Here is a 26,912-nt window from a genome sequence, read left to right as displayed (position 1 = left end):
GAATATTGTATGAACCTACCTCAAAAGCCTCATTTTATGCTTCTTTTGCATTTATTTCAGTCTTTTATGTGCCTTATTGGTGTGATTTGGGTCTTAAATAGATGCTATGCATGTCCAGAGGGAGTTGTATAGGTGTTTCTCTGAGTTAGGGTCCATAAGTACAAGTAAATAAGCTGGGGTCCTCTATCCGGACAGGACCACTATCCGGACCTACCTATAGCTCTATTATGTCAGATATTGGAGGGATTACTGTACATATATTATAAATATAAGGGCAGACACCCAAAGCAGCACTACACCGAGTGAGTGGATATATATATATATATATATATATATATATATATATATATATATATATATATATATATATATATATATATATATATATATATATATATATATATATATATATATATATATATATATATATATATATATATATATATATATATATATATATATACATATATATATATATATATATATATATATATATATATATATATATATATATATATACAGTATATATATATATATATATATATATATATATATATATATATATATATATATATATATATATATATATATATATATATATATATATATATATATATATATATATATATATATATATATATATATATATATATATATATATATATATATATATATATATATATATATATATATATATATATATATATATATATATATATATATATATATATATATATATATATATATATATATATATACTGTATATATATATATATATATATATATATATATATATATATATATATATATATATATATATATATATATATATATATATAATCCCTCCACTATCCGACGTAATAGAGCCATAGGCATGTCCGGAAAGTAGTCCTGTCTGGATAGTGGGCATAAGCCTCCAGGACTTGTACTTATGGACCCTAACTCAGAAAAACACCTATACAACTCCCTCTGGACATGCATAGCACCTATTTAAGACCCAAATCACACCAATAAGGCACATAAAAGACTGAAATAAATGCAAAAGAAGCATAAAATGAAGTTTTTGAGGTAGGTTTATACAATATTAAACATTCTGGGTACTTACAAGTCCATGGCTCCTGGACTGGTAGTTATGGACTCTAACCTAGCCTAACTCAGAAAAACACCTTCCTACTGCACATGCATAGCACCCAAGACACAACATATTCACACCAATAAGGGACATAAAAGAGTGAAATGAGGTGTTTGAGGTAAGTATAGTATGGAAAATACAGTACAGTACAGTATGAAACATTCTGCGCACTTACAGCAAGTCCCTGGCCATCTCGATAAATAACCGCCCCCTCTAGGACTCTGACAGTAAGAAGGATTTCCTGAAGCACTTGCAGTACACTGTTCATGAAGTCTTGCACTGAACTTAGTCATTCGCACTCAGAAGTCCATTCTCTTCACACTGCGCACTCTTTGTCTTACTTATGCTCCATTGTAACTTAATAAGTATTGCACTCTGCACTTTAAGTCCTTCCACTCATAAAACCAATTTCAAAACAAATCACAAGTGTATTTTCATTCAAATTTCTACTTTCTTTACAATACTGTATGCACTGTTTTTCTTTCACTGCACAACACTAAATTCCCATGTAGTCTAGTGGAGAAGTTCTTGCCATTTAATCACTGTCTGAGTCTGAGAGTATCACTGGCCGGTGACCTAGGGGTGCATCGCTGGGTTGTGGTGATGGACTACCCACTGCAGACGACTCTGAAGATAGACTCAAACTCACGTAGAGTGGTGACTCCACCGTGGCTGATGTGCTGGGCTGTGGCTCAGAGCATGAGGGCCTGTCTTGGGAAGGCAACGCAATGGAGCCAGGGCTGGGCACAGCGGGGGTCATGGGCCTGAAAAAGCTGTCAATCGTTGATTGACGCAAGGAACGACGATTCTGACGATTTATGATGCGCTGCCTGAAAGCACGCACTTCCTCCACAAGTCCCAAGGGCCCCATCTCCCTGTCGCAGTCCGAGTGTTCCAGGTAGTCCAGAACGAGCTCTAGGTGTTCCGGGAGTGATGGCTGGAGTTGTGTCATGTTGAGAGAAGTCCGCATCATTGTAGCAATCTCCAAGCTGGGTACTGACACCTGCAACTGAAGATGCGATCTCAATATCAGACAGGGTCTGATACCCAGGATCGCCCTCATCGTCATCCAACCACTTAAGCACTTCGTCCACATCAACATCATCGCCGTGCACACGTAGACGTGCATGGAAGTCATCCACGTCGAAACCTAGGAAATCATACTCTGCATCTGTTCCGAGAAGCAGACGAGACCAATCATTTTCTAGTCTTGACAGTGATTTCCTTCCATGCACTGGCCCAGTTGTAAATGGCATACTTGATGTTGTACCAGCAAAGGTTTTCCAAAGTCCGCTGGCCTCGCGTGTCCCGTCCCTCCCTGCGCTCGTCCTCATCCTCAAGAACAACCATCACCTCGTCCGGGAACTTAAGTTGGTATAGGCGCTTCGTTGCCACGATCGCTCCTTGGTCCATTGGTTGGATGAGAGCGGTAGTATTAGGTGGCAGAAACATGCACCTAATGCGGCCATTCTCAGCCACCAAGTCCTTGTCGCACGTGTGGGCAGGTGCATTGTCAAGGAGAAGGAGGGCTTTTACCTGGTCGCGTGGGATTCCCAGTTTCTCCGTCTGGTAATGTATGACCTCTTTCATGAAATGGCGGTGGAACCAGCCTTTGAAGATCTGAGCTGTGATCCATGCCTTCAAAGAATGGTACCAGGTGACAGGAAGGACATCCATCACCCCACGAAGACACCGAGGCTTCTTTGCACGGCCAACAATAACGGGCTTAAGCCGGTGCATGCCGTTAGCATTGGCACAACACAAAGCAGATAGCCGTTGCTTGGAGAGCTTGCGGCCAGGTACACGCTTCTCCGTCTCCTCGGCTAGAGTGTTATTTGACGAAGAGCGACAGAATAAACCAGTTTCGTCAGCGTTGTAGACTTGACCGAGAGTGAGGCCCTCCCTGTTGATCAAGCCCTTCACCTTGTGCCGAAACTCCTTTACTCCATCCTCGTTAGCGTCCAAAGCTTCGCCATGAAACTTACGGTTGGTAAGGCCATGCCGTAACTTAAACGCGAAGAGCCAACCCTCGGATGCCTTGAAGTTTAGGGTGTCGTGAAGGCTTGCGAACTTCTCAGCAGCAGCCTTCAGCTCCGTACCACGTACCATCACACCAGCAGCACGTTGCTGTCGATACCAAATCAACGTGGAGCGGTCGACTTCAGCAAACTTGGGAGTAAACATCATCTTCCTCTCCACGTTGCGTTTGCTTTTCGACGAGAAGTCAGCCGCGTACTGCATGAGTTTGTCTCGGGATCTCTTAATATCACACAAAGTAGATCAGGCCAGGTTAAACTCAAGGAGGATGCGTGAAGAAGACCATCCCGCATCTACTTTCTCCAATATCTCCCATTTCTTCTCCAGAGTCAACACCACTCTCTTCCTCTTCTCAGGCGGCGGGGCCATCATCACACACACGAAGGAGAGGCACGAGAGCAGCAGGAGTGCCTGCAGCAGGTAAGGCACCACCACAAAAGTGAGCACGTGGGCAGCCATGACGACGAGTGTTCACTCGCGACAAGAGACAGGCGGAAAGTGGGGAGGATGCAGCAGCGCTCTAGCTAACGTCGGAGGAATGACGCACCACAACAAAGCTGTCCTGCGCCCCGCGCGCCGAGTTCAAATTACGGGCGGTTTTCAGACCATTTTGGGAATATTGGATCCCGGGACGATTATGTCCGGTTAGTGGGGATGTCCGGAAAGTGGGCGTTCGGAAAGTAGAGGGATTACCGTGTATATATATACATATATATATCTATATATATATATATATATATATATATATATATATATATATGTATTTATATATATATATATATATATATATACATATATATATATATATATATATATATATATATATATATATATATATATATATGTATGTATTTATACAGTACTCTCACATCCAACATGGTAATATTGTCATGCAGAGGTCCCGTGTTGGACCAAAAACGTGTTGGACAAACAACAGAGGTTATGGAGAAAAATGAATTATGTCAGCAACCCTCGGAAAAGTCACCCTAAATACCTATCATATACCTATACATATATTGGTACTCCTGTAATTTTAATAAATGGTATTGTACTATGAATGATAACTAACCTTTTAGAATAGTGTTGGTGGGCTTGCTGGGAATGAAAGGTGGTATCCGAGGCTGTAGGTAGTCCTACTGGGTCCCCAGAGGATGGCTGCTGGCATCACTAGCGGATAATGGCTGCTGCTGCTCCTCAACCTCCCTCATAAATCCTTCAAAATCACACTCAGAATCACTATGACTGAGGTACTGCTCCATTATGATGATTGCTGGGTCAGTAGGCCTGCCTAGAGTCAAGTGGCCCTCCTCCATAACCCTTCACTGCCACCAGGATCTTGTCTTGTTTTTTTTTATTATGGTCCTCATGCAGGCTTCATTCACATCGTAGGCCTTGGCGATGTCCACATTCCTCTCCCCTTTTTCTTCCTCTCGATGATTCTAGCTTGGTGGCCTGAGGGAGGTGCTGCCACTTCTTGGGGTTCTCAGAAGGCTTCTTAGGCATCGTGAGCAGGGTAAAATGCAGTAGCAAGGGCAGAAAATGCAGCAAGAAAAAAAGCACCATCCAATGCAAATTATGCAACTGAGTGGCACTGAGGCGGAAGGAAATTTAAACAACACATCACTTGAGAGCACAAGCGTTTTCAAATGGGCGACATCACAATCACGTCATGATAGTGATTGGAAGTTTTGATTGGCTGTCAGCATCACGGAAATGTCCAATATGACCATGTTGGACCAGGGGTGATTGTGCTAGAGGCAAACTCTGCGGATTTTGCCCACTTCTCGGAGCTCTGTCCATGTTTTGCTAACGCACCTGTGTTACAGTAATTAAATCGTACTAATTTTTTACTCTCTGTGCTGGACGCGAATCGTGCTGGACAAACACGAGTTGGACGCGAGTGTACTGTATACACATACAGTAGAACCTCTCTCATTCGGACTATATGGGGGGAAGGGTTGTCCGAATTAGCAGATTGTCCGGACCATCAGGGTAATCTCCAGTTCATACCAAAAACTATCTACATATGGTATGTTTGTTAATTATTAACATATGTGGCATATGTCAACCCTACATAACTGCAAAAGATGAAAGGATACTAAAATAACAAAACTAATCATGTACGAAAGTTTTGTATTGCATAATTTACAGGTAAAGCCATGACAAGAAACTAGCCTACATTTTAAATTGTAGTAAGTGACTAATGCCCGTGTAGGCAAAAAAATAAATTAATTAATTAACTGTAATATTTGGAATAAAAATAAAACTTATGTAGGCAAAAAATACATTGTCATCTTTGGTATATTGATAATGCCCATATGGGCAAGAAGCTAATGTCTGATGTACAAGTAAAGCACATTTAAGTACAAAAAATAACCTACAGTAATCAATGAACACTGCAGAATATTCTGACCCATTTTTGTATAAGCAAACTCCTCCTTTTAACACTTTATTCATTGCAGAAGCTACACTTGCATTAAGGGGCATGGTAAGGAGGATTAACTTTTGAAATACAGCGTAAAAATATAAATGGTTGGTGAACTAGTTGATGGAACGAATGCTAGCGTGTGTTTAAACAGGCGCCCATGTTGCGACCTAGCGTGATCCGAGACTAAACGAATGACGATCGCTTTCCACGCCGATACTGAAAATGACTTTAGAATTACTTTCAACATATTTTTGGAGCTTATTATTTTTAAATTTTGTCCGAATTAACAGAAATCCGGATTAAAGGGGTCCGGACTAAAGAGGTTCTACTGTATATGTATATATATACAGTAATCACTCTAATATCCGGACGCCCAATATCCGAACATCCCCACTATCCGGACATAAGAATGTTTCATACTGTACTTTTTTCCATACTATACTTACCTCATTTCACTCTTTAATGTCCTTTATTGGTGTGAATAGGGTGTTAGGAGCTAGGCATGTGCAGTAGGAAGGTGTTTTTCTGAGTTAGGCTAGGTTAGGGTCCATAAGTACCAGTCCAGGAGCCAGTCACCAGAATGTTTATTATTGTATGAATCTACTTCTAAATCCTCATTTTATGTTTCTTTTGTATTTATTTCAGTCATTTATGTGCCTCATTGGTGTGATTTGGGTCTTAAATAGGTGCTATGCATGTCCAGAGGGAGTTGTATAGGTGTTTCTCTGAGTTAGGGTCCACAAGTACAAGTCCATAAGCTGGGGCCCAATAACCGGACAAAACCAATATCCGGACCTACCTATGGCTCTATTATGTCGGATATTGGAGGGATTACTGTATATACAGTATATATATATATATATGTATATATACAAATATATATACAGGTAACTCGCACGGAACACGTGGGTTTCGTTCCTACCGTGCCATGTTAGGTGCGAAATCGCGTATATTTAAACTACTCCATATTTTGCTCCCTAGACCCCCCCAAATGTGTTGTTTTGCTGTTATCTGTAACTGGTAATCACTAGAAAGCACTTTAAGTGGTTAGAAGGTTTATTTAATGTTATAACTCACAAATACAGTACTCCACAGCAAAACTTCAACACACAAATACTGTACGTAAACACAAGGAAACATTCCGACGCCGATCATAGGTAATCATATAAATCAGGTTAACTGGTACCAGTGCTTTAACTTACAAGCACATACCAGAACAGTACATATTTAACTTAGAAATGCAGTGCTGTGATATCGAATGATTTCAGTACATAATCTGTTAGGAATGGCTGGAAAAAAAAAATGTTATGAATACATTTTCACCTTTTTGATATATGTTTATGGTAGTTTCGAGTTATTTTTTACGTTATCGTTGTGCCCATGCTTGGAAAAGGGAGCGAAAGAGTTGAATTTTCAGTCCTAAATGAGAAAACTGCACGTCCTCCAAGGCTAGACTCTGCCACGGGAGAATAAAGTGGAGGGTCAGTCCGATTAGCAATAAGGAAGTTGTGTCAACTTCCAGCTCCCACACCACGAGTATGGCTAAAAATAGAATCGTAATGCAGTTTCAGAACTAACAATAAGTCTAATTATTACGAATACAGATACAAAGCAGAAATAAATACGTTTACAGACGGGGAAAACGTACTTCTTCCGTCATAACATGCTCATCTCTCTCTATCATTTTACCTTGTTATTTTCACAATATATATTGCTGTCTCGTAAACAGGGTGGTTGTTTGTGTTTTGCAAGGGAGGAAAAAGATTGTATTTTCTGTCTGGGTCGAGATAATGGGTGTAACTATGTGTGGTTAGGCATGGCCACGAGAAAAAATCGTACATCCACTCATCACGATATCAGGTGGTGAACTGACAGATGACACACGAGAGGGTGAAGTCAAGGTCAGTCTCATGTCCCAGATTTTCGTTCACTTCCCGAAAGTTTTCACAGTTTTCTACAATTTGCATTGCATCAAATGATCCAAACCATTACAGCAAACCTGAGCAAATAGGTAAAGATACCAAGACAAAAATGTATTTTTCTCTTATTATAAGTCTTTGACGAACAAACTAAAAAGGCAATATTCCGACGCCGATCATGGGTAATCATATAAATCAGGTTAAGTGGTTACAAGGCTTTATTTAATGCTTTAATTGCTTACAAGTACAGTACCTACCAGAACAGTAAATATTTAACTTACAAATACAGTACTGTAGAAAAGCAGTACAGTAAGAGTTTAACGAACAAACAAAAAAGGCAATATTCCGACGCCGATCATGGGTAATCATATAATTCGGGTTAACTGGTTACAAGGCTTTATTTAATGATTTAACTTTATTTAAGTGCTTACAAGTACAGTACATACGAGAACAGTAAATATTTAACTTACAAATACTGTACAGTACTGTGGAAAAAACGAACAAATAAAAAAGGCAATATTCTGACGCCTATCAGGTAAACTGGTTATAAGACTTTATTTCTTGCTTTAACGTTATTTAATAGTACTTTAAGTTGCACATAAACTTACCAGAACAGTACAGTACTCTAAATATTTAACTTACAAATACTGTGCTACTGTACTCGGGAATGTCTCACTCACTGAATAATTTCCCGCCTAGATCGTCACATAATCAAAACAAACCGCGCGCTGCGGTGACGTTCGAGGATTTGATCTTTCAAAGGCCTCCCCTGCGTTAATTTGTTGTTTTCATGATGGTTTTTTAATCTTACGTTGTCTTATATGTATCCCAGCCCTTACCGTGTATAATTGCGAGCGGTGACGTTCGAGGATTTGATCTTTCAAAGGCCTCTCCTGCGTTAATTTGTAGTTTTCATGATGGTTTTTTAATCTTACGTTGTCTTATATGTATCCCAGCCCTTACCGTGTATAATTGCGAGCGCGTTCCGTGAGATCGTGTTCCGTGCGAGTTACCTGTATATGAGTATATATATATATATATATATATATATATATATATATATATATATATACATACATATATATCATCATCATCATCATCAGCCGTTTGAGTATCCACTGCAGGACCGGCCTATCCCGACCGAAGTCGGGATGGTACAGCCAATGTATCTCTACCAAGTGGCTTAAGCTGTCTGGTAGAGATTGTATGTAGGGTGATAAGTGCTTATAAGTGTAATTGTAGTGTTGGAGTGGCTTTGGATGTGTGTGTAGTCTGCGAACCAAGTGTAATCGGCCCGCGCAAGCCGATTGGGTGCAAGCATACTTAGTAAGCGACACTGGTTCAACCACAGCACCCCTGATGTCCGCCAATGCAGTACGTGGCCGGGTGAACACTCCCAAAGTTTATTACCCTGGCGGGGCGCGAACCCTGGTTCGTGTATGAAACGCACACTCTACCATTGTACCACATAGGCTCCATATATATATATATATATATATATATATATATATATATATATATATCTATATATAGATATATATATATATATATATATATATATATATATATATATATAATATGTATACAGTATATATATATGTATATATATATATATATATATATATATATATATATATATGTATATATATATATGTATATATATAATATATATATATATATATATATATATATATATATATATATATATATATATCGTCATCATCATCATCAACCGTTTGAGTATCTACTGCAGGACCGGCCTATCCTGACCGAAGTCGGGACGATACAGCCAATGTATCTCTACCAAGTGGCTTAGGCTGTCTAGTAGAGATTGAATGTAGGGTGAGAAGTGCTTGTAAGTGTAATTGTAGTGTTGGAGTGGCTTTGGATGTGTGTGTAGTGTATGAACCAAGTGTAATCGGCCCGCACAAAGCCGGCTGGGTGCAACCATACTTTATAGTAAGCGACACTTGTTCAACCACAGCACCCCTTGTGTCCGCCAATGCAGTCCGTGGCCGGGTGAACACTTCCAAAGTTTTTTACCCTGGCGGGGTGCGAACCCTGGTTCACCCGTGTACGAAACGCACACTCTACCACTGTACCACAGAGGCTCCATGTATATATATATATATATATATATATATATATATATATATCTATACAGTGAGTCTTTGATATACGAAAGGGATAAAGACCAAAAAAAACTTTCGTAAATCGAAATTTCGTATATCGGAACGATTCTCCAACTGAAATATACATATAAATGGGGGGATGCATTCCAGGACCCCCTCGGACTCCCAACTATACTTAACCCCCCCCCCCTATTAAGAAGTAAGCAATACCTGTATACAAGTGTAGAGAAGGAGATGGCCATATTCTTGAACATCTCCTTTTTCTTCGTCACAGTTCCAATGGTGGAAACAGCAAGGCCTACAGCACGCCCAATCTCCGAGACTCCCTGCCTCTCCTCGTGGGGTCTTATAATTTCCAATTTCTATCTATCTATCTATTGCCAGACGCCTCAATCCCGTTTGGGGTGGCCACAAACAAATTGCCTCCAAGTCGCCCTGTCCCCCGCAATTTCACTCCCCTGCTCCCAACTCACACCCCCCTCTCTCATATACCTCTCCACCCCATCTCTCCATCTCATCCTCGGCCTCCCCCTCCCTCTTTCCCCCTCCACCTCACTCACATACACTCTCTTCGTCAGTCTTTCACCCTCCATCCTCTCCACATGGCCAAACCACCTCAGTGTGTTCCTCATAACGCTTCCTATCACATCCACATCAACACCACAACGCTCCTTTATATCCTCATTCGTCAGCCTGTCTCTCCATGTGACTCCACAGGCTCCTCTTAAATAACTCATTTCCACTGCTCTCACTCTTGACTTGTGTCCTTCCAACAACGTCCAAGCTTCAATTCCGTACGTTAGAGTTGATATCACAATACTGTCATGTAGTAACTTTTTCACTTCCATGCTCACTTCCCTGTTTCTTATCACTGCTTTCAAAGAACCAGCAACCTTTCTTCCCTGCTGTACCCTTTCAAGCACTTCACCCTCCAAACCTCCATCCTTACTCATCACACTACCCAAGTACTTAAACGTACTCACATTTTCCAATTCCTCACCATCCAACCTCGCTGTACATTCACTGACTTCACCTCTCTCAAGGACCATCACTTTACTCTTCCCTACATTCACCTTTAGATTCCGTTTCTTACACACTCTCTCAAACTCATCCACCAAGCCTTGCAGCTCCCCTTCGTCTTCACTCAACAACACGGTATCATCTGGAAACAACAGTACAGGGAGTTTCCAAACACTATCCTCTCTCACCAGGGCCACTCCAACATCCACTACCCTACCTTGTACCTCTTTTATTACCCCATCCATGTACAGATTGAACAACCACGGAGACATGACACATCCCTGTTTCAACCCAACTTTCAAAGAGAAAAATTCACTTAGTTCACCATCCACACGCACTGCAGCCTTCGCACCATCGTACATACTCTTCACAGCATTCAACAACTTCCCATCTATTCCATATATTCTTAACACTTTCCACAATCCTAGTCTATCCACCCTGTCATATGCTTTCTCCAAATCCATGAAAGCCGCATACAACTTCTTTCCCTTCTCTAGAAACTTTTCCACTAAAGATGTGAGAATGAATATCTGATCTACACAACCTCTTCCCTTACTAAAGCCTCCCTGTTCTTCTCCAACTAATTTCTCTGTTCTTTCTCTAACTCTGTCAATAAATATCCTACCATATACTTTTCCTATTATACTAAGAAGACAAATGCTCCTATGATTACCACACACTTCTTTTTCCCCTTTTCCTTTGTACAAGGGAATAATTATACCTGACTTCCAATCCTCCGGGACTCTACCTTCCTCCCAGGCCAATGCGCACATCTTCCACATCCATTCTACTACTATCTCTCCCCCATGCTTCAGCATTTCACCACACACTCCATCAATTCCTGGGGCTTTCCCCGATTTAACTTTCTTCATTGCTTCCACAACTTCTATCCTACTGATTTCTTCCTGTCTTCTCACCTCCCTCCTTCTTCCAGCCATTCCCCAGCCACTTATACTAGCATTACTTCCATCCTCCACGTTCAACAATTCCTTAAAGTGTTCTCTCCATCTCCTCACTTTTTCTCCCTTCTCCACTAGTAATCTACCATTTTTATCTTTCACTCCCCTGCTAACTTCACTTCCACCCTGTCTTACTCTTTTCACCTCTTTCCAGAACATTTTCTTACAGTCCCTCCACTTTACACTCAAATTCCTTCCAAATTCCTCATCCACTCTCTTCTTACTCTCTCTTACTAATCTTTTCACCTCTCTCTTTCTTTCTACATATAACTCTCTCTTCCGCCTCTCAACTTCTTCCACGCCCCTATTTCTCATCCATTCATTGTATGCTTTCTTCTTTTGTGCCACAGCCCGTTTCACCTCTTCAGTCCACCACGCTGTTCCTTGCACCCCCCTCCGTCTTCTCTTCCTTCCACACACCATATCACATGCTGCACATATTTCTTCTGTAAATATTCTACACACACCCTCCACGTCCCCCATCTTCTCCAACTCATATTTGCCCAATCGTTCCTCCACTTCTCTCTTATACTCTGCCTTTTTCTCATCCTCTTGTAACCTTTCCACTCTCCTTGCAACTACTCCTTCCTCTCGTCCTTCCCTTCTTCTATTCCTCCATCTTACTTGAACTTTAACTCTGGCCACCACCAAGTAGTGGTCAGAAAGTCCACTCCCCCAACCTCTATAAACTCTTGCATCCAATATACATCTTCGCATCCTTTCATCCACACACACATAATCAATCATTGCCTTCCCTTCACTCAATTCACCACCCACCCTTCTCATCACTCGCCATGTATACCTGTGGATCATTTTATGCCTGAAGAGGGTATTGGCTATCACCAACCCCCTCCCAGCACAAATGTCCACTAACGCACTCCCATTCTCATCTATCACAGCAGGCACACATCACTCACCAACTATTCCATCCACCTTCACATTCCCAATTTTACCATTCATATCACCAATCAAAAACACTCTATCATTCCTTCCAAACTTTTCCATGCACACTTCTACATTTGTCCAGAACTCTTCTCTCACTCTTCTAGCACGATCTTGCGTTGGCGCATACACACACACAATCGCCCACATTTGTATTCCAACTTTCAACTTTACCCACACAATCCTTGATCCAACTGATCCATACTGTCTTATGCTCCTCTTCCATCTTTTACTCACAACTATACATACTCCTTCCTTTGCCCTCTCATTCTCACCTACTCCTGCACATATACCCCATCCATACTCCCATTCTCTCACACTTTCTCCTCTCCATTTTGTTTCAGTTATTCCACATACATCCACTTTCGCATCCTCAAGCACCTGGACAATCTCTCTCTCTTTCACCTCATCATTTGCTCCCCTTACATTCCACATTCCAATTGCAATGTCCTTTGTCCGGTCCTTGGTCGTCAACGTTTGGTCAGTCCTTGTCCGAGGCTTATTGCTTGTTTTTTTAGTTAGTTGTTTTCCGGGGAGGGGCACTAACCCTCCACCAACCCTTTTAGTCGCCTTTTACGACAAGCAGGGATATTGGGGGAGTATTCCAATTTCCTTTCCAGAATTAGAGTACGGTGCTGCTCCTTCTTTCCAGCGGGCTCCCCCAGTGCTGGAGACGATCCAGGGCGCTTGGGAGGAATGGCGAAACAATACAAAAAGGTGAAGGGCTGCGAAAATATCCTCACATACAGCGAGGCTGTGAGGGGGGACGTGGACTCAACTCAGAAGCACACAAAAATTTGTTTACCGGAGAGGGGTTAGTTCATTTTCCTTCGGCAAGCAAGTGCAGCACTATGCACCACGCCCATTTTGAATTTTTCATACAGTATTCCATTAACCCCTTCATAGCTGCCGGCCTTGAACAACACTTCAATGTTTCGGTGTGAATGGCGCTGAGTTAGGGCATTATAAAAAACTGCGAACAATTACGGGAAGGGAACGAAGGTCACTGGTGTGTGTACATGACCCTACTCTACCATCCCATCCGTCAGGCAATCTCATCACTCCACGCCTATGTTTACATGCTTATGTTCCATGCGCTCTAATTTTGAGTAAGTTTCTTTCAGCAAGAGAACATAATTTACCACTCTCAAAATAGTCAGAAAAATATAGAAGACAAACTAAAGGAATATGAACTGAATTGGTATGGTCTTTAGGCTGCATGCTTACACGAAAGATTATGGGTTTTACAATTTTAAGAGATGATATGGAACAAAAATGTTGGCTAATTAGAAAAAATTACTCTTTTGTCCCACATGTTCTCGTAGGTTAGCATTCAGTTCCACATTCTTCGTTCAGTATCACTCTTCCCAATATATTTCAGACCGACTGAGCACAGTTATTTCTGCTCCTTAGAGTTAGTGTACATTTACTGCTCATTCTTTTGTTTGTTCTTATGTGTATGTGTGAAAGAGAGAGGACTGATACAAACAATAATGTATTCCATTATCGCTTTCATAGCTGCTGGCCCTGAACAACGCCTTACTGTACTGGTGTCAGTGACGTTGAGTTAGGGTGAGCTAAAAAAAACTGCAAACAATTATGGGAAGGGAATGAGGGTCACTGGTGTGTTTACATGACCCTACTCTACCACCTCAAGCAGTCTGGCGTTCACAGTTCACTGTGTCCCAGATGTTTTCGGCGGATGTATACATGCTGATGTTACACGCATCCTAATTTTATTAATTCTTACACGAATCATACCAAATCACAGGATGGGTTTAGGGGAAAAAATAATTAAAAAAAAAAAAAAAGCCAGGTGTGCCAGACTAGTCTTTTCACATATGTAAGAAAAAGAAATTTATTTTAGAACTTTGAAAAAATGGTCCCAAGGCCGACCACAAGAGCACGCAAATATCTGAACCCACAGCCATTGAGGGGGCTAAACATATGTTTTACTTTAAGCAGTAAAAGCATCTTACCAAATCAGTTCTTCCGTCTGTTATATTTTTCAGATTATTTCTGGGTTGGTAAATACATTACCATTTCTTATTAAATCTGTTTCCCTGTCATTTTTAGCTGTTCCGGTGTGACAACTCTTGTTTATGTCATTAACATAATGGTGGCAAGGACTGTTCTTCCTCAAGTGTTTAACTAAACCTGGCCTAACCGAGCTTATCTGTACCTAATAAATTTAAACTAACCTAACCTCGTTTTCGTTTTCGTTTTTAAAGGCTCCAACATGCTTGTATGTGTTGGCCTTGGTCACCTAATGGCAGCTCTCCACGCTGCACAATCCATTGCAGCCTCTCTGTTCAGTCCCTTAACCCTGAGGTCACACTTAATGACCTTGTCCCATGTCTTTCTCGGTCTACCCCTCATAACCCCACCCCCAATATTAACACTTCTCACCTTCCTCACCCAATTATCATCCCCCATCCTCTCCACATGTCCAAACCATCTCAATCTACCTCTCCTCATCACAACACCAATACACTCCAGTCCCATCCTACCTCTCAACTCTTCCAACGTAAACCCAGCCCCTCCAGGCCTTGGACGCAGGGACGCACTGCACATCCACCTAATCATTATCATTTCCATACGTCTGAGCCGGCGAATATCTTCCTCCTTCACTGCCCAGGTCTCACTACCATACAGCATTACACTCCTAACACATGCTGCATACAAAGACCCCTTAGCACGTAGGTAGAGTCCTCTCAATGTCAGGAGAGGCAAGAGCTTCCTGAACTTCTTCCAACCACTTCTCACCCTAGCCACAGAGCTAGCTCCAGCCCCACCACCAGCACACAACATGTCTCCTAAGTAACAAAACTCTTCAAGACACTCAAGAGATTCACCAGCAAGTTCAATCCTTTCACGTCTGACAATCTCCACCTGCTCACCTCGACACGCCATACACATAAAATCAGCATTATCTCGCAGTCTACCTCTGATACCACTACATCTCTTATGCACCCATTTATCACACACACTGCACAAGATGGAATTACTTCCCACGCCCTTGTGGCAAACTGCACATGGCCACACTCCCTCATCTTTGACAGTACTGCCACCAACCCTAGTTATCATCACTTTTGTTTTACCTGCATTTACCCTTAAACCCTTCTGCCCCATACCATCTCTCCACTTCCTAAACCTTTTCCTCCACCTCCCTTTCGTTCTCTGCAATCAACACCAAATCATCAGCATACAACAACTCCCACGGGGGTCCGTTTCTAAAGTCACGTGAAAGGGCTTCAAGTACCATGATAAACAACATGGGACTCAAGACTGACCCCTGATGCACACCAACATTCACGGAAAACTCATCACTCAAATCTCCATTCACTCTTACCTGGGTGCGAGCACCCACATACATAGCCATAACCACCCTAACAACCCACTTCTCCAAGCCAAGCTTTCTCATTGCCCATTTCACCACCTCTCTAGGGACTCTGTCAAAGGCCTTTTCCAAATCAACAAAAACAAAATAAAGATCCCTTCTCCTACCAATATATTTTTCCTGAAGCTGTCGAACAATGAATATAGCATCAGTGGTCCCCCTACCTGGCATAAACCCAAACTGCATCTCATCAATATTCACTCTTTCTCTAATCATACCTTCTAAAACTCTCTCCACTACCTTCATTATCTGATCTAAAAGCTTTATACCTCTATAATTTCCTCTTTCCAGGGCATCACCCTTCCCTTTATGCACATTTACAATTACACTCTTCAGCCAATCATCTGGAACAACACACTCATAAATAATCCTATTTATCAGGTCAGTGACTAAACTCACCCTTACATCGCCTGAGGCCTTCAACATTTCAGTAGTCAACCCAGACACACCTGCTGCCTTCCCCACCCTCATCCTGCCTATTGTCTCAAAGTTGGGAAATTGGGAAATGATATCCACCTTTGAGCACGGTGAGTTTCTTCCACCATGCTGGAAACAATCACAGGGGAAAGAGACGATAATAACGGGGAGGAAATTTTTTTAGCAAGAAAAAGTAATTTGCCAAACTGAAAGTTGTCAGAAAATTACAGAAACAAGCTGGAGGATTATACATTGAACTGGTAAGGTCTTTCTGCTGCTTCATGTGTACAATGAAAGACACATGTATCTTCCCAAAGTCTGACAAATATAGCGTGGAAAAATCGAACCATTTGAAACACGCACTAGTAGAAACAGGGTTTTCACTGTATTTCACCTGGTGTAAATTTTCTTCCGGCTGAACTGGGAAGATAGTTGTGTCTTTCACTGTACATTTACCAGTAAATAAATCAATCTACAGTAACTACTGTATTTCCAATTTCCTCTCAAGAGTAAGAGTACGATGCTGTTTCTTCTTTGCACCTGGTTCCTTGGATGCTGGAGAGTATGCAGGGCGCCGGGGAGGCACGGTGAAAATACGAAAGATGAAGAACAGCGAAAAACAGCGTAATGTGCAGCGAAGCTGAGAGGAGTGGATGGATGTGACTTGACTGGGAAGCGGGCAAAAATGTGTTTACCAGAGAGGGGTTAGTTTGTTTTCTAACCGCAAGCGAGAGCGGAGCTGTGCAGCGCGCCCAATTTGAATTTTTTGTATTTCCTCTCGTATCGTTTTTCGTACCATCCAGACAGATACTTTCGTATTGTGGAATTTGTCCTACATTTATTGCTTTCATACCACTGCAAATTCGTACTTCGAGTTTTTGTGCTTCAAGGACTCAATGTATACAGTATCCTCGCATCCAGTATGGTATTTTTGTCAGATAGTACTACCGTAGTGGACTAATTCCATATTGAACAAACAACGGACCTTATGAGAAAAATTAGTAATGTCAGACAAGCCTTGAAAAAGACCCCCTAAATTCAACTTTAGTACATTTTGACACAACTAAGATTTTACCAACCTTTAAGGTGAGTGGTGATGGGCTTGGGGGGAGGGGGGAGGGGATTCAGAGGCTGTAAGAGGTCCTACTGACCCCCTGGAGGGGTGCATTCAGGATCCTGAGGAGGCCTCTCTGCCTCAACCTCCCTCATAAATCCCTCAGTCACACATCGACACATCGTTGTCTTCGTCATCAGGGGGAAATGCAATATTGCAATTTGACTGGCACATGTCACGAGTCACGAGGAAGGCGTACCGGACTGGTGTGGCAGTGCTAGGGAGACGTTCCTCTGCGTTGCCCATCATACTGCGCACGCCCGGGTAATGGTACTGGACGCAGCACATCAGTAATAGAGAAGAACTCCTCGGATTTGGCCCACTCTGCGTGGTCAATCCATACTAGCCCAACAAATCCGTACTACAATAATAATTTTTGTTTTTTCTTCTTTTTTTTTTGCCGACCATACTGGATGAAAATAGTACTGGCCAAACACATACTGGATGTGAAGGTACTGTATATATGCATATATATAATATGCCATATCTAGAGAGAGAGAGAGAGAGAGAGAGAGAGAGTATAATTATATAAAGCTTACTGTATAAAACAAATGAATGTATGTCTTTTTGAAGATGAGAAGGAGGAAGGGAGGGAGGGAGGCTGACAACTGCTCCAGCCAAATCCACCAATACAGTAACCACCAGTAACAATTACAAGCACAGATACACTGCTAACATCACACTTAATGATGTTCCTGTGCCACACGCCCCCTCCACTATGATCCCTGAAGTGACAAATGAAACTGGACACACCTTCAAGAGCCACAGGCAAGACATTAAGTGCTGATGTCCTTTGGACACTTTGGGCAACAAGGAGAAACACTGCCTACTCAACGAACATTATGCCTTATCAGATCTGAGAAATCTTGTGCATCCTCAGCATGGGCCCCCCCTTGTATCTAACACCCATTACAGCATCTTGCAGACCATACAGAACAGTTCTTTAAGTATCATTACTGGCTGCACCAGTACTGCTGTACTTCCACAGTTCACATACATTCTGAAACTAATGTTTTCTCTGTTAGAGAACATCTCAGTATGAAAGGCATGTGATTCTGTGCTATAGCCTATACTAACATACAATACCCGTCATTTTACAACAGAAGCACACAGCACAACTATAGCTGTGACAGCGAGACATGGCGAAGAAATCCAGCCCACTCTCTTCTCTCCTGAATGCGTATGATTGGTTGGCAGTGGGGTGGGGCGTGGCTAAATCAGGTTGGGATTTGGTGACCAGTACAGGGGTACTATCTAAGTTGGAAAGGCTTCTTCGCCTGTCTGGTGCACACACACGCACACGCATCACACATGCTCTCTCTCTCTCTCCTCTTTGACTGCAGATAAGCAATTGCCCCTATGTGGCTGTCCTATAAATTCCCTACACCCTTGATGTTGTGTCTGCATCTCCGTGTAGCATGTCCTGCGCTGTGCTCCATTATGTGTGCTATGTTGTGTGGGTCTATTCTACTGTACAAGCCAAGCAGAGCACAAGTCATCTGTGATTCCACCCATCCAATATCTAAGATGATAACTTAGGCAGCTTGGGTAAAATCCTAGTTGGATGAAACTGAACATCTCTATCTAAGGATATCAGTGATGATAAGAAATAGTTACGTTAGGTATGGTCAAGTTTAAAACACCTATGATGACAGGAACTGGATGTCAGATTGCATAATATTCTGTTCTCCATCACACAATGAGGTGGAAAAGTAACATTTCTGGTGTCATCTATAATACGATTTAATAATGACGTTGCTACAAAAGACTGCGAGTATGTCTTCCACTTTGCCACCTCATATTTAATAATGCACTCAGTACTCCTTACTCACCTGTTGTGAGAGACAGTCAGTTTGGACAGAGGTGTGGACAAGCTTGTTTCTCTCCTCTGCCATCCTTTGTTTAGTATCCTCCAGTTGCTTCACTATTTTCTCCACTTCCAGTATGTCAAAAGTTAGGAACCCTGCCACAAAAATAAGCAATAAAATGGGTCATACTGTACACCAGATTTCCTAAGCTGCTTTCAATACTTTTTCTAGCTCAACCAAAGATTTATTTTTACAGTATACAGAAATCAACTAGTCTTATATAACAATGCCAAGTTTTTTCTTAAGAAACTCACTTCTTGGGATGGCCATGGTACAACTGAGATTTTCTATAAGCAGGGAACTTAACCAGGCATTACTATCATCTAATTACTTTCCAGAGTTCTTGCAAATGTTAATTTCAGATGTGGATACGATTTTTAATAGTCAACTCGTGTTACACAGTATTTAAGACCAAGAAGCAACTGCATAAATGACAACCTTAAGGAGGTCATCACCAATGAAACTGCTTTTTCAGTCCCACCTTCCCCATTATCAAATAATATCCCTCTTCACCCACACCAATACCTTTCTACACTTTACCTAACATGACCTGCTTGCCTACCTATGCTATTAATTAAAGCATCTATAAATCATCCTAGTGGTAGGTGGGGGCACTCACCATCCACTCACTCAATGAAGTACTGCTCTCAGGAGGCTGCCAGTTCCTCTCTTCCTTCCTTCCTTTTATGTCTGTTTTTCTTTCTTTTCTTTCCTCTCCCTTCTCCCTGTGGATGACTTTTTTTTTTTTTTTTAATGCGAGGAAAAAGGAACCAAAGGCCGCGAGCCAGCAACTGTTGTTCCTTCCAAGAGAAAAACAAAATACGAGAGATCCAAATTCAAGATCCGATCATTTCAAGATGCCTGGACACACTGCATTTGAAAGACTGGAGATCATAGGAAGCAGGAAATATACACAGAGGGAGACAGTTCCAGAGTTGACCTGTTGCATAAATGAAGGACTACGAATAACGGTTAACTCTTGCATTAGAGAGTTGGACAGAAAAGAGATGAGTGTTTGCTGCTAGACGGGTGCTATGCGCCCATTGCAAAGGTGCAGGAATGCATGCAGACAGTTCAGAGGAGCAGTGACCATTGAAGTAGTCATAGAAAAGAGATAAAGATGCAATAGTGCGACGAAGAGACAGAGGTTGAAGGGAGTCAGTAAGAGGAGGAGCGTTAATGAGACGAAAAGCCCTATTGAGAAGAGCTGTATGTGGGGAGCCTCCCCACACATGAGAGTTGTACTCCACACAGGGGCAGATAAAACCCCTGTATAGAGTCAACAACTGTGCAGGGGTAAAGAAGGAACGGAGCTGGCTTAGCACACCTAATCACTTGGAAGCAGATTTTACAAGAGATGTACTATGATCTTTCCAAGATAAATCCCGAGTAAATGAAACCCCAAGCATGTTCAAGGATGATGCAGGATTAAGCTGACTATTTATACCTGTGGAAGATTTTGTTGGGTTGATAGGTGTAAAAACTGAGTCTTTGATGCATTACAAACAACCAGATTATTTTTACCCCAGTCAGAGATACGAGCCAAGTCAGACATTAGGTGTGCTATAGCCTCATCCCTTGTCTGTTGATGTAACTGCTGAGATGGACGTTGCAGGAACCGAATGGAAAGGTGAAGGGTGGAGTCATCAGCATAAGAATGCATAGGGTTAGATGTACAGCTTAGAAAGTCTCTCTCTCTCTCTCTATCTACAGCTTAGAAAGTCATTGATGAATAAAGGGAAGAGAGTTGGTGATAGGACAGAGCCCTGAGGAACACTGTTGGTAGATCTAGGAGAAGAACGATGGCCGTCTACAACTGCGGCTATACAATGACCAGAAAGGAAGCTAGAGATGAAGGCACAGACAGAAGGATAGAAACCATAAGAGGGCAGTTTGGAAATTAAAAATTTAGGCCAGACTCGATCAAGAGCCTTAGAGATGTCAAATGCAACGGCAAAGCTTTTGCCAAAGTCCCAAAAGGAGGATGACCAGGAGACTGAGAGGTAGGTGAGAAGATCGCCAGTGGAGCATCCCTGACGGAACCCATACTGATGATCAGAAAGAAGGTTATGACAGGAAAGACGATTTAAAATTTTTCTATTAAGAATTGGCTCGAAAACTTTTGAGATACAGGATGTTAAAGCAATTGGACGATAGTTAGAGGGTTGGGAATGGTCACCCATCTTTAGGATTGGCTGAATGAGAGCAAACTTCCAGCAAGAAGGAAAGGTACAAGTTGACAGACAAAGGCGAAAGAGCTTGCCTAGGCAGGGTATAAGCACAGAAGCACAGTTCTTGAGAACAACAGGAGGGACTCCATCAGGCCCAAATGCCTCATTAGTATTGAGGCCAGTAATGGCAGAAAATACATCAGATGAAGAAATTTTAATGTCAGCCATGAGGAAGTCAGAGGGGGGAAGTGATGGAGGAACAGCACCGGAATCGACTAAGGTGGAATTGGAGGAGAAAATCTGTGCGAAGAGATCTGCTTTTCAGTAGAAGAAATAGCTACACAGCCATCAGAGTAGAAAAGAGGAGGGAAGGATGATGAGGTAAAGTTGTTAGAATGGTTTTTGGCAAGGTGCCAGAAGGAGCGGGAAGAATTCGAGTTGGAGAGTTAGGAGCATTTAGTACAGATGAAATTATTTTTAGCAATGCAAAAAACAGACTCAGAACAATTCCGGGCAGAAACGTATAAAAGATGTGATTCAGTGGTGGGTTGGCTCAGGTACCGTTTATAAGCCTTCTCCTTGTTGCGGAAAGCATTAGAACAAGCGTGATTGAACCAAGGCTTTCTTGCATTAGTCAGAGGATATGAGAAAGGAATGTATGCTTCCATGCCTGAGAGAAAAACCTCCGTAATAAGCAAGGCACACTCAGATGGCTCCTGGCCACGAAAGCAATAATCATTCCAGGGAAAATCAAAGAAGTACTGCCTGAGGGCCTCCCAATCCGCAGCTCCAAAGTGCCACACACGACGTTTATTTGGAGGGTCTGCAGGCCGTACCGGAGTGATAAGACAGGTTAAGGTAACAAGGCTGTGATTGGAGGAGCCCAACGGAGAGAAAAGAGTAACAGTGTAAGCAGAAGGATTAGTAGTAAGGAAGAGGTCGAGTATGTTGGAGCTCTCTCCAAGGCGGTCAGCGATACGGGTAAGGTGCTGTACAACCTGCTCTAGGTCATTACGGATAGAAAAGGTGTAGGCTAGTTCACCAGGTGGATCAGTGAAAGAAGAGGAGAGCCAAAGGTGGTGATGAACATTGAAATCTCCTAGAATGGAGATTTCAGAGAAAGGAGAAATGGATAGACTGTGTTCCATTGTAGAAGTAAGATAGTCAAAGAATTTTTGATAGTCAGTAGAATTAGGAGATAAGTAAACAGCACAGATATATTTAGTCAGAGAATGACAGGAAAGCCGAAGCCAGAGTGCAAAGAATTCAGAAGAATGGAGTTCAGGCACATGAGAACAAGATAGGTCGTTGCATATATATACGCAACATCCACCTTTGGCTTTGAAATGAGTATAGAGAAAGTAGGAGGATACACTGAGTGACAAGCCAAATGGTTTCCTATACACCAGGAAACCATTTTCTATGCTGGGTAGTAACCATGTAACCATATTTCGGTGCCTGGTGGTTTAGTGGGTAATTAACCCTTACACCGTGGGCATGTTTCCCAATGTTTTGTGTCTCCAACGGGGTTATTCGGGCTCCGACAGACTCTCAAAAAATATTTGCCAAAAATCAGTTATTAGTCCTAGAATATCAAAATTACATATGCATATGGCACATACCTTCAGCTTTCTCCTGGGATGTTTGTTGAGCCTTCTTCGATTACCGTAGGACTTGTGGAGACCTCTGAAGTTGGGTAACGAAGTCTCCACTTTACACTTCCCGACAACACGTAATATGATTACCACAGCCAGATATTAACACTATAAACACTACTCTATGATTATCAAGTAGTTTGGGACCCATACTCCAAATAAAAACCACTGTGAAAGCAATGAAAATTACGAGCGCGTATGACCTTCCCACTTGTGCTAGTTCGCTGTTGGTATTCTGTCATTTATTATTCATAAAACCCCTAACACTTTATATTTCTATTACTATATAACACTTATATATATATCTACAGTCTTTATCCATAAGTTTCCTTCAGTAGTATTAGTTTATTGTCACTGTAGGGATTCAATTTCTTTCAGTAAAATACGTAGCATTCACTTTCTCGTCCTGTATACTAGCACTGAGAGTGAATGTCACTTTCACCTTCACTCTCATAACTCATAGTATTCAGACATGCTAGAGTGAAACTTTCATTTTCATTACTCCTAGGGTATATACTCGTATTCTTATAATACTACTCATTTACATTTCTATTTACGTTCTCTAATTTATTTACGTTATTTACATTTCTATTTTATTTACACTGTGTTATGCACTGTCACTTGAAGTAACTTATAAAACTATTTTCCACTGTTCACGTATATTTACATTCATTACTTTCACTTGCTGTTTACACATTATTTACAATTCCACTTGCACTGTTTTACTCAATAGAAAGATCGTAGTCACTCTTTTATCAATTGTCAGCCCTTTACCTCTTTCCACACGAGGTTTAGTAGGGGGTAAAGGTCACAGGGCCCTTTGCATGGGGGTGAAAAGTCCCTGAAGTCAGCAAGAGCAAACAGACGTACCTCCACATTGGAAGATGAAAGTGAACTGATAAGGGTGGGCCGGGGTGGTGGCCTACCTAGGGAAATTATTGCTGCCAACGTTAGCCTCTTAACAGCAGCTAATATATAGCAGTGAAATGACTGGCAGGAAATCTAGACAATACATTATAAATTAGGTAGTTCCAGGTGAATGTAAATATCACTTAGGCTTCTCCCTTCCCTCCATATCGTTTTCGTTTTCGTTTTTAAAGGCTCCAACATGCTTGCATGTGTCGGCCTTGGTCACCTAATGGCGGCTCTCCACGCTGAACGATCCATTGCAGCCTCTCTGTTCAGTCCCTTAACCCTAAGGTCACACTTAATGACCTCATCCCATGTCTTTCTCGGTCTACCCCTCATAACCCCACCCCCAATATTAACACTTCTCACCTTCCTCACCCAATGATCATCCCCCATCCTCTCCACATGTCCAAACCACCTCAATCTACCTCTCCTCATCACAACACCAATACACTCCAGTCCCATCCTACCTCTCAACTCTTCCATTGTAAACCCAGCCCCTCCATGCCTTGGACGCAGGGACGCACTGCACATCCACCTAATCATTGTCATTTCTGTACGTCTGAGCCGGCGAATATCTTCCTCCTTCACTGCCCAGGCCTCACTGCCATACAGCATTACACTCCTAACACATGCTGCATACAAAGACCCCTTAGCACGTAGGGAGAGCCCTCTCAATGTCAGGAGAGGTAAGAGCTCCCTGAACTTCTTCCAACCACTTCTCACCCTAGCCACAGAGCTAGCTCCAGCCCCACCTCCAGCACACAACATGTCTCCCAAATAACAAAACTCTTCCACACACTCAAGAGATTCACCAGCAAATAGATTATAAGGCATATTTCAAGGGGAAATAAACAGCGAAAATTAGCGAACGAGTGCATGTGAGGTGTTGTCAGGTGATAATTAGCCTAATTCCAGGTGTATGGCACTCTCACTTACCTTATTTCTTTCTTGTATATATTATTTGATATAAGAATAGGGCATAGGGCTTATTTCAATGGATGAATTCAGTGAAAAATTCCAGGGAAGATTTACTCAGCGGAGCACGGCCGGGAGGCGAGAGAATAGGGTAATGGAAGGGGGGTAGGGAGGGGAGTCAAGAACAGGGAGAAATGGCTAAATTGTCAACAATGGATGGGAGTACAGATGAGATTAGGAGTGCTGACTAGTGTTGGACATTGGCAGTACTGATAGATGATACAAGCCACCACTTGGAAGACCGGGTGAATTCAAAATAACACAGAATCACAAAAGCGACGCCCTGCGGTATGATCCCTTGCTCCCAAGCGTCACGAAAGTGATGCCCCGCGGTTAAGGGGTTAAGGTGCTCCAATCAGACTGAGCCAATGCAGGTTTATATCCAAGGGGTGGTTGGGGTTTATTGCTGATGTAATGCCACTCAGGGATGAGTGGGGCTGGTTACTCTCATCTTAAATGTCAGGACCAACTTGCTTAGCCCCGGGCTCCAATGCTCGTCACAGGGCACCACAGGATCAGATGATGTGGCCTATCATGTATGTATGATCATCTAATGCCCCTCCACAAAGCACTGTCTCTAGTAACACAGCCACCCTTACAATGTGCACTACCCTTAACTCCTTAAACGCGGCCGTGTAGAGTCGCTCTCCCCCGAGTGGCGGGGTTGTATCGCGGTCTGAGTACCTGTAGGAAAATATTCGCCAAAAATCAGAGATTAACCCTAGAACATTATACTTGGTATGGCAGATAGTACTTACATTCAGCTTTCTCCAGAGACAGGTGTTGAGCCTTTGTGGACTACCCAAGGACTTGTGGAGACTTGCAAAGTTGGGTAACCAAATCTTCACTTTCACACCTCCAGCAACCTGGTTTCCCCTCTACCACAGCCTCATTCTGTCACAGTAAACTTTATACTACAACGTAAAGGTAGTTAGGAATCCGTATTTGTACAATAAGCACTGAAAATAAGGCTAAATTCAACGGAGCGTACGGCCGACATGCAGTGCGGCGGCGGTCTTCCCATCACTCAACAAACATTTCCATTTTCACAGCTAAAAACATGTATACTACATTATTTTCAATCATATTACTTCCCAAAAGATCACCACGGCGCGCTTTTTATTCTGCCTTACGCCCACCACTTCATTCTCGTTCCTGTCGGCTGCTTGCACTGACTCGGAAGAGCTAGAACTCGCCATAATGTCACTTTGAAAGCCTGCGGTAAACTGACGCTAAACAGGGGCAAACCGTGAGAAAAAAAGCTAGTGTTACAACAGGGGAAACAAGCGTTTCCTAATAGCATAAACTGCTTGTGAGAGGAGAGCGTAGATTTACAGTTCTGAGCACTCAGAGCGCTGCCATGTATCACAGCCAGGCTGGCAGGGGCCGTAGTGGGGGGGGGGGATGGGGGAAAAACGCGATACTTGGCAACAACGGAGGTCAGTGGTACAAAGGTCAAGTGTGCTAAAAGTAGCTAAAGGGTGGTGGTACTGATAGACAAGACTAGCTGGAGCCTGCCTGCCCGCGGTTATTCAAAATTTACTAGAATCGCAAACGCGACGCTCCGCCGTTATGTTCTTTTTGCCGAGCGTCGCAAACACGACGATCCGCGTTTAAAGGGTTAATACTCACTGACTCATCACACCCACCACAGTCCCTTCATGACAACACCCCTGGGATTTCGTGCATCCTCTATACTCAGACTTCCGTTTTGTATCAAAGCTTCTATAGCGCAACCGACCGTACTTTGCTAAACCACTCTACTCTCCATTTCCTTTGCACATTTATCTCTTTTTTATTACTGCAATGAGATTCAGTACTTACATTCGGT

At 42.2% G+C, this 26,912-nt stretch overlaps 1 protein-coding gene across 1 annotated transcript in view; it reads right to left on the bottom strand.

Moving 5' to 3' along the window:
- LOC145396066 (HAUS augmin-like complex subunit 4) overlaps positions 1 to 26,912 on the bottom strand; it is a 204,098-nt gene that overhangs the window by 142,361 nt on the left and 34,825 nt on the right. The window contains exon 6 of the mRNA XM_080269531.1: positions 19,333 to 19,463. Within this exon, the coding sequence (XP_080125657.1) occupies positions 19,333 to 19,463 (131 nt within the window). The remainder of the gene's footprint in view (positions 1 to 19,332; positions 19,464 to 26,912) is intronic.

This window comes from Coenobita brevimanus, chromosome 34 (genome assembly GCF_032717465.1).
Source record: "Coenobita brevimanus isolate Jiangsu-jjx chromosome 34, ASM3271746v2, whole genome shotgun sequence".
In the NCBI taxonomy this organism is placed as follows: Eukaryota; Metazoa; Arthropoda; class Malacostraca; order Decapoda; family Coenobitidae; genus Coenobita; species Coenobita brevimanus.
This window is presented reverse-complemented; position numbering and strand designations above follow the sequence as displayed.